General features: G+C 39.6%; 1 gene segment (V, D, J or C); it reads right to left on the reverse strand.

Moving 5' to 3' along the window:
* Positions 1–888: 888 nt before the first annotated feature.
* On the reverse strand, positions 889–1,418 carry LOC130708626 (T cell receptor beta variable 24-1-like). The segment is given in 2 exon segments: positions 889–1,241; positions 1,370–1,418. Coding segments are annotated over 2 exon segments (402 nt in total).
* Positions 1,419–14,137: the final 12,719 nt, after the last annotated feature.

Raw genomic sequence — 14,137 nt, forward strand, 5'->3', positions numbered from 1 at the left:
TCGAGGTTTATGAGTTAAGAAGACAAAGCACATGAGGAAGGCTTCAACCTGATTCTCAGGCAGACTTTTACACCACGCTTGCAGCCCTTGATTAAGTATTTTTGTGTCTAGAGTACACTGGCTCCTAGGAGGGTCCTCCCTGCAGGGCAGTCAGGGTTATTTCCCAATGCCTTGAGAGAAAAGGGAATCTCCAAGCTCCTAGCTTTGGTTCTATGCTGGACAGCAGGCAAATGTTTTGGAATTCAGTACATCCAGAAAATGAAGCAAGTCTATCTGTTCCTGCAGGTTAAGATTGATCTCCGTAGAGATCCAAGTGTCGGGCCATAGATGAAAGATAACTTTTATAGATCACAGTCTCTGGTACTTGAATTTCACCTTCTGAGTCAGATTTAATGGTGATTAAATTTGCTTAGAATGAAGTTTTAGAAAACAAGGTAGTTTGTTTTGGGTATAAAGGCAACCAACTACAGAGCTAAACAGTAGGACTTGGAAGGACTGGGATGGGACGGGGCTGGCAGGATAAAGGTGACATCAGCAGGAACAGAATGGTCGGGGATGTTGCAAAGTGGGTGGAGACAGAGGCCAAAGGACCATTAAAAGCCACACTGTGGATGCGCTAATAAGAAATGCTTTTATTGCAAATCATGATGGTGTTCCCAAATGCTCAGGTTCATTCTCCTGGGAGGACAGTATTGGGCTAGCCCCACTAGAATAGATAAAGAGCGTCAGTAGGCAGGGGAGGTAGGTTCAGTCTAGCTTGTGGTTTCGGAGTCATCCCATGGCCTGGGGACACTGACCCAGGGTGGCCCTAAGTTCAGACTGAGGCTCACACAGCATAGAACGACCTCTAAGGATCCCACATCCCACATCTAGGAAGACTCTGTGCCCTTATGAGCAAAGGTACCCGTCTTTCTGTGTAGAGAGCAGGTGGCCAGGAAGCACTGTGCAGATACTGCTGGCACAGAAGTAAAGAGCTGTCTGGTTGGGGGTGGCGGGCTCTAGGAAGAGGGAGAACTTCGCCCGCTCCTTACGAGAGACATTGTACCCATCGGAGACATCTCCTTTGTTAATATCATTGACACCGTGGGAGTAGTAGATCAGCCGGAGCCCCAATCCTGGGTCTTGTCGATACCAGTACATAGACTCATGACCCTTAGTCTGAGAACATTCCAGTACAGTGTTCTTTCCTGTGTTTGCAATCCTATTCCTTGGAGTCTGGGTAATATCAGCATCCATCGAACCTGTGAGGAAACAAGACAAAAACTGGAGACAGAACCTAGGAAGGGTCCTTGCCGCAGTCTTCAGGGAGAAGGTTTGGCCACGACCTAGAAAATTTAAGGCAGGGATTCCCCATGTTTCCTAAACTCACCTGTTCCCAGGAGACAAAAGACCACACAGCAGAGGAGCATGGAGCCCATGGTGACGAGAGGCAGGAAGAAGATGGTCTTAGCTTTGAGTGTTGGGGGAACAGGACACGGAAATAAGAAATTGCAGGGATTCAGTCAGTGATGTCCTCGTCCCTCCCGACTTAGTGGGTTTTGGAGAAAGATGCAGCCGCACCCCTTCCCACCACATCCCCCAAGGGTCTAACCTTCTTCACTCCCTTACTCCTTAGGCGGGTGGTGCTTTAGCTTAGTGTACATCCATCAGCAGATGCTGAAACCCTTACTCCCTCCTCTTCTCTTCATGCTGCTTCTCTGCCACCTATCAGAGAGCAGTCTCTCTCCCCCTTCTCAGACCTTATCTATTTAAGTCATTCAAGGAAGTATCATCCTCCCAATTGGCTAGGCCACAGAGAAAATTGAGAATCCTCTCAAATAAAAGGAGTCTAGTCTCATTGGAAGGTTGTGACACTGTCACATTTCTATTTTTTCTGCACTTATTTATTTTTCTAACTCAGGTCTAGATAAGCTATGCAATTTGAACATATGCACTGCAAAGTTTGAGATTTTTTTTAAAAGAAGGGCAACACTATAACTTTGTTCCAAATTGACACTGTTCTTTAATGGCTGCTGCCTTTTTGGTCAATGTTTTCAAGATGCAGATCTTTACTGAAAGTATTCGCTCATTGCAGGAAGATACTCATTTAATGTGTGTATGGATTTCAAAGAAATACTAACACCTTCACTCATATCTTGAATTAACTGTAAGTGGTTCCTTAAAGACAGGTAATTTTAGCATAACATAAATTGTTCCTGATTTTAGGAGGAAAGTGTTCAGTATTTCAAGGCAGCAAATTACAAATAATAACACAGTTAAACAACAGTGGCATGTAACCCTTTGTGATGTAATAAGGAAACTGTTGTTTGCCACTTGTGCTTGTCCTGGCTCCACCCCATCTGTGGATACACCATGGCATCCCACACCAATCAATCCTGCTGCACCTCACATTGGGAAAGCCTTTTTAAAAATATTTTTCCTTTTGATTATGAAAATTTCTAACATACTCCAAGTAGACGTAATCGTATAATGAGCTTCCATGTCCCCACATTACCTGGCTTCAGTAATTACCAACTCATGGCCTCTCTCGTTTGTCCCCACTTGGTTTCTCTCTCTCCTGTGTTATTTTGCAGAGTTCCTGATTTATTTAGGAGCACCCAAGCGCATTTTCAGCCAGTGCATCATTCCATATGATACAATCCAGTGTTCTCTCCCTTCTCTCTCTTTCTGGTAGAGGTCTCCATTAATCATACCAATAGAACGGTGAATTTATTCCAGTAAATCGCTTATCCTGGGGTTCAATGAACACAAACAGGGTAATTAAAAAAAAGACTATCATCTTGGGTTTGTCCTTAATGGTAAAATATAATTGCACTCATTTGCAATTCTTAAATGTACTGTTTTGCTGCCCCCTGCTGTAGGCAGTGATTTGAGCAGAAGAGAGGTTTGAGAGCTGAATATAACCTATCATTGGGGGTGGGGGTCGCAACAGTTGAGAGAAGAGAGGACTCAGGTCGAGTGGAGTCCTACAGGAGCAGTTTGGAGATGCATGGCAAGGAGAGAAGAAGCAGAAATCATCTGGGAGCAGAATCTATGCCTGAGGAGGAGTGAGAGACTATTATCAGAGGAATGAATGGAAGAGACACCTATTGGATGGGAATGGAATGGAAAAAGACACTTATGTGTGGGCAACCAAGAGGGTCCTTGATGGCATGGACCAATATTCCCCCTACTCTGGGTAGCTCGTATGGCTCTCAAGTCTTTCTTATAACCCACTTTTCCTCTGACTTATCTTCAGACCTCTCAGAGCACAGACCTCTCATTCTCACCCACACGCCGAGCTCTTTGCCAGCTGTGTGCTGTGTATTCATGGATGTGATCCTCAGGACGCTGAAAACACTCTTATTGGGGAATTACTGATCTGTATAACAAACATCCTCTGGCACAAAGGATGCCAAAGGAGAAACGACTTTTTACTACTGGTTACTGCTTTCTGTGTCATAAGAAATTTTTGCCTACCTTCAACTCAAAAAGGTGTTTTCCTCTAGGAGATTTGTAGTTTAGCCTTTACACTTAGGCCTTTCATCCACCTCAAACTGATTTTTGTTTATGATATGAGGTATCAGTAAAGTTCATTTCCTTCCATGTGCTCATCCATTTGTTTCAACTTTATTTGTTGAGAAAATTGCTACCTTAATGCACTGAAATTTTCAATCCATAAACAGATATCTTTCCATTTTCAATATTTTCTTTAGTTTCCCTTTGTGACATTTTGTAGTTTTTCATTGAACATCATTTGCTAAATTTGTTTGTTATTGATACTATCGTATATGGAATTGTTTCCTGAAGGTTATTTTTCAGTTGTTTGCAACTCGTATAAAGACACTTGATTTTTTAATATTGACCTTGTATCTTGTGATCTTTCTAAATTCACTAATTATTTCTAGTTGTGGTTCATTGATTCTTATATAAATAATCATGTAATCTGATAATTTCACCTCTTTTTTTACAATATTTAGGACTTTTATTTCATTTTTGCTTGGCCCTATGATACTGGTTAAGACCTCCGGTATAATGTTGAAGAAAAGTAGTGAGAGAAACATCATGCCTTGTTCCCTATTATAGGAGGAAAGTGTCCAATATTCACCATTAAATAGGATGTGAGTTGTAAATTTTTCGCTGATAATCTCTACCAGATTGAAAAAGCTCTCTTCTATTACCAGTTTGCTGTGAGTGTTCATTTTGAAAGAGTACTGGATTTTGTCAAATGTTTTCTCAGCATCTATTGAGATGGTCAAATGATTATTCTTCATTATTTTGCTAATATGATGACCTACATTGATGTTTGAATGCTAACCCATTGTTTCTCTTGCAATAAATCCACTTGGTCATGATGCATTACCACTATATATGTATAAACACATACACATGTGCATACATACATATACACATATTCATTTGGATTGGGTTTGTTAATATATTGGGAAGAATTTTTTTTTTTTTTTTATAAATTTATTTATTTATTTATTTATTTTTGGCTGTGTTGGGTCTTCGTTTCTGTGCGAGGGCTTTCTCCAGTTGCGGCGAGCGGGGGCCACTCTTCATCGCGGTGCGCGGGCCTCTCACTCTCGCGGCCTCTCTTGTTGCGGAGCACAGGCTCCAGACGCGCAGGCTCAGTAGTTGTGGCTCACGGGCCCAATTGCTCCACGGCATGTGGGATCCTCCCAGACCAGGGCTCGAACCCGTGTCCCCTGCATCGGCAGGCAGACTCTCAACCACTGCGCCACCAGGGAAGCCCTGGGAAGAATTTTTTTCATCTGTGGTCATAAAGGATATTGTTCTGTAATATCTTTGTCAGATTTTGGCATTAGGGTTTTGCTGGCTTTATATAATGAGTTATGAAGTGCTTCTTCCTCTTTTGTCTTCTAAAAAAAATTAGGTAAAGTTGACCTTGTTTTTTTCCTTAAATGTTTGATAGAATTCACCAGTAAAGGAATCTGGATTTGTAGTTCCTTTGAGGGAATGTTTTTGATAAAGAATTCAATTTCCTACATATCAGGTTCTTCATATTTCTAATTTCATGTTGAGTCAGTTTGGTAAATTGTGCTTTTCAAACAATCTCATTTAATCTAAGTTGTAGAATTTTTTGGCATATACTTATTTATGATATTCTATCACTTTAATGTCTGTTGTGTCCATATTTTCTTTTTTCATCATTGATATGGTAATTTGTGTTTTTTTCCTTTTTGTCTTGATTGTTATGGGCTAAACACTTTTATCAGTTGATCAAATTATGATCATATTTTCCTCTAAATTCTTGAACATATTTTTATAATGGCTCCTTAAAATCCTTGTCTGAAGTTTCCAACATCTGTTTTATTTAGGGTTGGTTTCTATTGCCAGGTTTTTTCTATGTACAACTCATATTTTCCCATTTATTCCCACGTCTAATACTTTTTTTACTGCATGATTCAAATTGCAGATGCTACATTTTTGAGAGTCTAGATTTTCTTTTGCCTTTATTTAACAAGTGCTGCGATAATTTTCTCTAAAAGGCAGTTAATTTATTGGCAGATCAGGTAGATCTCTTTGAGGCTTGTTGAGCTTTGCTGGGGCAGTTCTAGAGTGGCTGTCACTCTAGGACTTGGGAAGCCCTTCTCCCGAGGTGTGACACCCACCAGGGGTGCCACGTGTTTTCCCAGGGTGTCAGCGAGGTCTCTCCACTCTGGCTGGTCAGGATCCGTGTCTCCCACGACTGTGTGATGCCAGAATCTCCATTTTTCTCACAGCTCCCCAGCAACTGCTCTCTGCCAGGACTTGGGGGAGGGGCGCGTTCTCTGTTATGCACCTGCTGTTACCATTTGACCGAAGAATAAAGGGGACTCCATGCAATGTTGGGAGCTCTGTTTCTGCCCAGCTCCCTTCTCTACAGCAGCTGACCCTGCAGTATCAGCAGCTTCCACAGCCCCGAGCTCTGGTCTCTCTCCCCGCCTCAGCCAGACCACTATGTTCTGCCTGGTCTCCACGTGCTTGTGCCTCAGTCCAGAAACTGTACTAAGGCAGAGACTTGTATGTTTCCTCTTCTAAGGGATGACCGCCCTCTACTGCCTGCTGTCTAATGTCTGAAAACTGTTGCTTTAAAACTTTTGTCAGGTTTTATAGTGGCTTAAGGATGTAGGACAAGTAAGTAACAACTATCCATTTTGACCCAAAGCCAAATTCCCAAGTTATCCTTATTATAATTATAGAATTACTATAATGCTTACTGCTTTTTTAAGGTTCTTGATCTCTATTGTCAAACTGACACCATTACAAGGAGTTTATAAGTGTAACCCTCTGGCTGGGCTCCTGATCAAACTGGATAACATAAGTCTTTTTTTTTTTTTTTTAATTATTTATTTATTTATTTTTGGCTGTGCTGGGTCTTCGTTTCTGTGCGAGGGCTTTCTCTAGTTGTGGCAAGCGGGGGCCACTCTTCATCGCGGTGCGCGGGCCTCTCACTGTCGCGGCCTCTCTTGTTGTGGAGCACAGGCTCCAGACGCGCAGGCTCAGTAATTGTGGCTCACGGGCCTAGTTGCTCCGCGGCATGTGGGATCCTCCCAGACCAGGGCTCGAACCCGTGTCCCCTGCATTGGCAGGCAGATTCTCAACCACTGCGCCACCAGGGAGGCCCTCTTTCATATTTCAATACTTACGTGCAGGTGCATAACTAAACAAAATGGTGTTTACTGTTGCATGCTTTTAAACTTTACATAAACGAGACATTGCTGTACATGTGTTCCCCAATGTAATTTTTCACTCAGATTTGTGAAGTTCAATCATGTTGATGTTTAGTTTTAGTTCATTCATTTTTATTACTGTATAATTTCTTCATAGCCATATACCATCATTTATTTATCTATTTTTCTCTTGATGTACATTTAGGTATTTTTTTAGCTGTTATTTTCTTTTTTTGTTTGTTTTGGCTGTTATAGGTAACGTTACACTGAATATTCTAATACATGTGTCCTAGTTTTCACATATGAAAGATTTTTCTCAGAGGGTGTAACTGCTAGGTAATGAGTACACACATCTTAAACTTTAATAGAGAATGCCAAATTGTTTTCCAAATTAGATCCACCAACTTACACTCTGTCTAGTGATTCAAGAGAGCTGTTGTTGATATGTTGCCTTTCCTTGTTATAGTCTTTTTTGCTGTAGTCATTCTTGTGTGCATATATTTCATTGGAGTCTTCATTTACATGTCCCTGATAATAATGAAATTTACTGATGTTTGCATGTTTAATGACCAAATAAATTTCTGCTTTTGTGAGGTGCTTCTCTATGTTTTTTATCCATTTTCTATTGTTATCTTTTTTGTATTAATTTGTAGAAAAATTTACAGTAACTTGTAGGTGTCCTTTATGAATTCTATTCACCAGCCTCTCTTGGATATATAAATATAAATATGGCTATGGATATAAATATAGACATATAAATTATTCTCACTATGCAGCTATTTGTTCACTCTTGCATGGTTAACTCTGATGAATTAAGTATCTTAAATTTGATATAGTCATTTCAATCAATTTGTTCATTAATGATTAAGGAGATTACAAATGATTTCCCTGCCTTGAGACCATGAAGATATGCTCCTATCCTAAAAGCTCTGTGATTTTACTACATTTATGCTCTTAATGCAGCTGGAATTGATTTTGGCTATTGTGAAATAACTGTCTGGTTTCATTTTCCTTCATACATACAAACCCAATGTTACCATCCCCAATTTGTTGGAAAATCTGTTCTTTGACTTCTAGAGTACCATCTCTGTGTGTATATGTATCACTGTCCCTATGCTAAACTACCTTTATTATTGTGGATTTATAATAATTCTTGACATTTGTTAGAGATCTCCCACTTGGTTCTTCTACTACAAGAATGTCTTAGCTATTCATTGCCCTTTGCAGCATAACATAAATTTTAGATTTAACCTAGCAAGTTCTATCAAAACCTATTGGGATTTTGATTGGATTCTGTTAAGTGTTTTAAAAACACTGAATCTATCCATCCTAAAACATAGGATCTTTTCACTTATTTAAGCCTTCTGTAATGGCTGTCAATAAGGCTTTATATATATATGTAGATATATTATTTTTTTTCATGGAGGCATTTCATTGCTTTTCTTCAATTTATTCTTAAGTCATGGATATTTGATATCTTTATTTAATTTTCTAAATCTGTTGCTTGTATATAGGTATTTATGTCTGGAATATCATTCATGTATATACTTAAGAACAATATATATAGTTCTGTATATGTATATATACATCCCATGAAATATACCTGGTTGGGAAAAATATTTGTGTACCTAATCACTCCGCCCTTTTTGGCACCATTTATTTCATACATATCCTCAGATTCTTCCTGTGGCATCAGCCATTGGTAGACAGACTCACACTCCATTTACGGAGGCTTCCCATTTCCTGCTTTGGTGGTTCGCTGGAATCTTACCTCTGTCTCATGTCTTTCTAAAGACATCTTGAAGAAACTACAATGTAAAAGCTCTTATTGTCCAGAATAAGCTAATATATTCATACCAGCTTCCCCTTTTCAGACCAGCTACCCAAGAAGTGTTTGTGGCTTTTTCTGTTGGGATTACCGTTTTTTTTTACAAATAGCAACATTAGACAACCCAAAGCTCGTACTGTACTCTCTCTTAATTCCCTCTTTTTTTTTTTACATTCCATACCTTGGTTAATGCCTACACAGTCCACTTCTGTCTTCTTTTATCTCCTTAAAGAACCAGAATACCACAGTCTATATTTCCAAATATATTATCTCTACATAAGTCTATATTTTGGGTGGACTTTTCTGGTCCCGTAGTTTAAGCCTTTATACACTGAGTTCTGCAGAACCTATATCCCTAGCCCAGCTCTATTTATGTCTGTATATACAATTGCCTACTTCCAGTTTTTATCGCATTATCCAATAAACAATTCAAACCGTACTATCCCAAATGGGAATTGCTACTGATAACATGGTCCCATTTTATTTGAAGTTGTGGCTTTGTAAGGAACCAAAATCATATAGAGACCATTGAAAAATTATATTGATGGCCTATCTGCTGATGACAACTGAATATTTCTCTCAAGTTTCAGCTCCCTTTCTTGAGCAACAGCTTATAAGACACTTCTTTACTTACATCCATGAAACCGGAAACTCGACCTGTTCAGAAACTCCATCCTGTCAACTCTCTCAAAATTGTTCTATTGGATAAAATTAGTATCTGTTGACTATATTTTCTCTTCTATAATTTTTTGCAAAGTATGACCTACTTTAATATGAATGTCCTACTCACAATCAGATGCATTTGGTGAAGCTCAAATTCTCTTAGCTTTCTCTGATCCAACCAGACAGAACTGGCTTGTCTTCCCCAGAGCCCCCAAAGAACTTCTGATTATAGTATTATATGGTATTATGTTGTGATATGATATATGCTATTACAGTGTATTATATTCAAATCCATTATAATTACTTTCTTACTAGTCTGTTAGCTCCTTAGATAAATTATCTGTTTTCTATTCAATTTTTTACCCTTTGTATTTGGAAAGGTAGTGGGACTTAGGAAAATGTCAAGAAAAAATACAGCTAAGTGTACAAGGAGTGATGAAAAACCAGATGCCCGAGGAGCAAAGTGTATCCTCTGGGTCTATTCTCGTGAGTTCTTTTTTTTTTTTTTTTTTAATGTATTTATTTTATTTATTTATTTTTGGCTGTGTTGGGTCTTCATTGCTACACTCAGGCTTTCTCTAGTTGCGGCGAGCAGGGGCTACTCTTCGTTGAGGTGTGCAGGCTTCTCATTGCGGTGGCTTCTCTTGTTGTGGAGCACGGGCTCTAGGTGCGTGGGCTTCAGTAGTTGTGGCACGTGGGCTCAGTAGTTGTGGCTCGCGGGCTCTAGAGCGCAGGCTCAGTAGTTGTGGCGCACGGGCTTAGTTGCTCCGCGGCATGTGGGATCTTCCTGGACCAGGGCTTGAACCTGTGTCCCCTGCACTGGCAGGCGGATTCTTAACCACTGGGCCACCAGGGAAGCCCCTCTCGTGAGTTCTTGATTAAGAATTCTGGGAGTGCAAGGAAGGGACGTTGTTAACAATTTTAGAGAAAGGCTATATTGGGAGCTGCAGGGCTGGAGCGGGTTTGTGCACAGGTGTGGTGTGGCCGTGCTCCACTGTGACGCTACCAGCACAGAGGTACAAGGCTGTTTGGTTGGTGTGAGCCGCCTTCACAGTGAGAGGAAACAGCCCCTTCTCCTCTCGAGAGACACTGTAGCCTTCAGATATGTCTCCTCTCTGAACATCCTTTTCAACCGTAGAGTAGTAAATCAGCCTCAGACCCTGCCCTGCATCCTGCCGGTACCAGTACATGGCGTTGTAGCTCAGAGCCTGTTTACACTCCAGGGTCACATCCCGTCCAGCCTCAGCGAGCACGAATCTCATCTGGTAGATTTCAGCATCCATGGGTCCTGTGGGGTAAAGACACAAACGTCCAGAAGGGAGCCTGACACTATCGTGAGAAGAGGGTGCTGGAGTGGGGATCTGCACCTACAGGATCAAATTTTACTGTCTGGGTGTTGGGCTCACCTGCTCCCAGAAGACAAAGGGCCACGTAGCAGAAGGTCCAGCTACCCATGGCAAGGACTAGGTATTTGTAAAGCTCCAGACACAGACTCTGAGAGAGGCCAAGGGAAGGGGCTGGGATCTAGGGCTCCCCCTGGCTCAATGTGCAGAATTGGTAATTGCTATAAGGTGACTGACTGTCACGGCTGATTCTGCACATGGGGAACTAAGGCTAAGAGAGATCAAGACACTTGCATCTTCTCTTCTGCCTAACAGAGCTCTTTATATCCCTTCTAAATGGACAAGTGCCCACATGATGAAGATACTGAAACCCCCATTTCCTGGTCAAAGTCACACTCAGAATGCCATGTGCCTGTGCACTCATTGTGATGAAAACTAGGAAAGGAAATGCCTACAGTTTTCAGAGTCTATTGCCTGTCTATCAACTGCTCTGTTTACCACCAAACTGCCAACACAAGAAGAGGTTCAAATGTTGTTTTATAAAATAGAGCCAATTCTCTCTGTCCTCTGTATTTATTATAATTGGTACAGTAGAGATGGTACAGAGGCTACTCCAGCAATTTTAGCAATAACAAAGGGCCCTAAACCCACCCTCCCCCTATGGAGGTGGATTAGAGCAGGGATTTGGGAGACAGCCTCGGCTTGAGTTCTGGCCCTGCCAAGTAGCAGCTGTGTAACCCTGGGCAAGTCTCTTAACCTCCCTTTGATTTGGTTTTCTCATCTGTAAAATGGGTATAATGAGTATCTACTTCAAAAGTTATTGTGAATATTATATAAATATAGAATTTAGAACAGTTCTTAACACAGAAAAAGCACAATATTTGTGTTTGCTATTATTACTTTCTGGACCTGTTATTTAATCCAGAGGATTTAGGAAGTTAATACTATGTCAAGGGAATTCAGATATTTACTGACATAGGATTGTGCAAACTAAAAAAACTATCATTCCCCAGCACTGAACTGAAACTTATACAATGAGTTGTGATGTTCATTGCATAACAGCATTTCTTCTCAAGAATCTTAGATAAATAAAAATACAATCATAGATTATTTCTCATCACCTGTTGTTATGTTGGTAGAAAAATGTTTTATTTTTATTTCTGGGGTCATCTGTAATAAAAGACACTTTTATGATGAAACTTGGTTGGAGTCTGGTGGCTCAGACACTGTTGCTTCCACTTTCTGGAAGAAAGGTGTCTGTGTGAGAGAGAGAGAGAGGAAATGATGTAATGATTGAGAATGAGAATCATTAGAAAGTGCAGCCCTGGGGGAGAACTCTGAGCAAGAATGCTGGCTGACAGGTTGCTTCCAACCATTGGGTGCAGGCTTGAGGCTGTCAATCACATCGGCAAAGTTGAAGATCTTACTCCTCACACATGGACCCCTTTGGTAATTCAGTAAATCCTAAGGACCCATTCTCAGAATAATGTTTTAAACTCATAAAATAGAATACATAGTAATACAAAGGACACCAATTATTCTGAAATGCAGTATTTTAAATGAAATGCAGTATTTAAATGCAGTATTCTGAAATGCAGTATTTTAAATGAAATTTATGATATTAATATATATACATATATTAGTGTATTTATGATATTAATATATACACATCTTTAAAATTCATTTGATAAAATATATCCTGGTGAGTCTGAAAACTGCCATGATTTCCAGTAGTGAGTACTGAGAGTAATGACATAGAGTAATGACATTACTCTATGTAATGTGATATGAAAATACCTGGGACTTTCATATCAACTGTAATCTATATCAAGTGTAATAACGTGCAAATCAATTTATGCAAATATGTGCACATACCTGTGATTTCTTTTACTGACTTTGTCACAGGTTCTACTAACATTGCTATGGATATTTACCCATCATGAACTAAATGCTGTGTTTTTAGTTACAGATTAGTGAAAATACAGATACATTTTCCCCAGTCAACTTCATGGATTACTGAATGCTATCATTGCACCCCTTGGAGGTCCATGGGCCTCAGGTTAGAAATTTCTGCTCTAGAAGAGAATATTCTTTGTGCTGAAATACATGGATGGGAAGCATTAGGAAGTTCATGTGTCCTCAGGAAGATTTTGTCTACAGTGCAAGTTCAGATTTGTTAAATGTGTTCTGTTTTTAAATATTAAACCGCTTTTTAGACTGATGTACAAACCTAAGGTATGACAAGAACAGGACTTACTATGATTGTGTTCTAGTCCTGGGAATATGATTCAATTTCTCTATGTATCTTCCTATGGACCATCTTTATTATCAGTTACCTTCATCACCACTGTTGTCCTCATCATCTTTGTTATCATGATGTATGTGTGATTCTTGAGGGGCATTATTGGAATAGAGAATGACAGGGACACAGTGTGGCACAGATAGACTTTCTTGCATGAAACAGTGAGGTTTATTCTCAGAAACCTTGTAACCAGAAAGAATATCCCCTAAATGGAGTAGTAAAAAGATTTACAAAGAATATACTTTAAAATCATCCCTTGCAATAGCATGTGTACTAATTCTGAGACACTTTAGATCCCAATTCTGTCCTGTTGACAGAATTTTAGACGCTTCTAGTGGATTTAAGATCCTTGTTGCATTCGTTGTTAAGTAGTGTCATGTTTCAGAGGTAGCTCAAAGGAGTAAATAATAAAAAAGTTTATGTTGTTACAAACTTTTTCCCATATTGCAAAAGATTTCACAGCCTGCTCCATTTCCATGCCCCTAATGCAGTTATTTCATATCTGGAATGCTTATATATTTCCAAGAGAAACCCTGAAAGGATAAACCAAGAAATTAATAAAAATGGTTACCTAGAAAGGCAATGAAGAAATAGGGTAGAGACGACAAGTTGAAAACAAGAGCAAGAAGAGGCATTTTCATCCGAGTATATGGCTAATCATATTAAAAGCAAGCAATCTAAACGATCCAATCAAAATAAGGAGATTTTCAATCTGCATACTGAAAGCTAAGGAACATTGGATTCATTTGGTAGCAGGACGAGGAGAAAGTTGTAGGACTAGAAACCTGGATGAAAAGGTCCATGGGAAGAACAAGAAGAGAACTCACAGATTGACCCCCAAAGCTGCAACACCCAAATGTTCTCTGTAAGTCATGTGCTTCACTGTCAAATATTCCCCTTACTTATTCTTACCTCAATTGTTTATTTCCATAAGGAAACAGTAAGTCTTCTTATAGTGTACATTGCAGAAGTTTCATAACTTTTTCAATATGTTTGAATCAGTCACTTTTACTTAAAAGCAGAGCAGTACTAACAGTTGGTCACACAGAAAATGAGGCTGGTGTTGTGATCTCAGGTACAGATGCTGGTGAACACTAACTTCTGGAGAAGATATTTTTATATAATATACTGAGGTTGAGACATCAGTTGAGAAATGTAAGAACTAAATGGAAGTGGGCTAATGTGAAGTCTTGGCAGAAAATATTTTAGTCAATAAATTCCTTGTGAGTATTAGAAGGTACATTCATAATACATTTCTTAAAGTAAATTTAGGAAAAACTTAGGAAAAAGTCAACAAAATATATGTAAGACATGTTCAATAAAAAATACAGAGCAGGGCTTC

Source organism: Balaenoptera acutorostrata, chromosome 7 (genome assembly GCF_949987535.1).
Source record: "Balaenoptera acutorostrata chromosome 7, mBalAcu1.1, whole genome shotgun sequence".
In the NCBI taxonomy this organism is placed as follows: Eukaryota; Metazoa; Chordata; class Mammalia; order Artiodactyla; family Balaenopteridae; genus Balaenoptera; species Balaenoptera acutorostrata.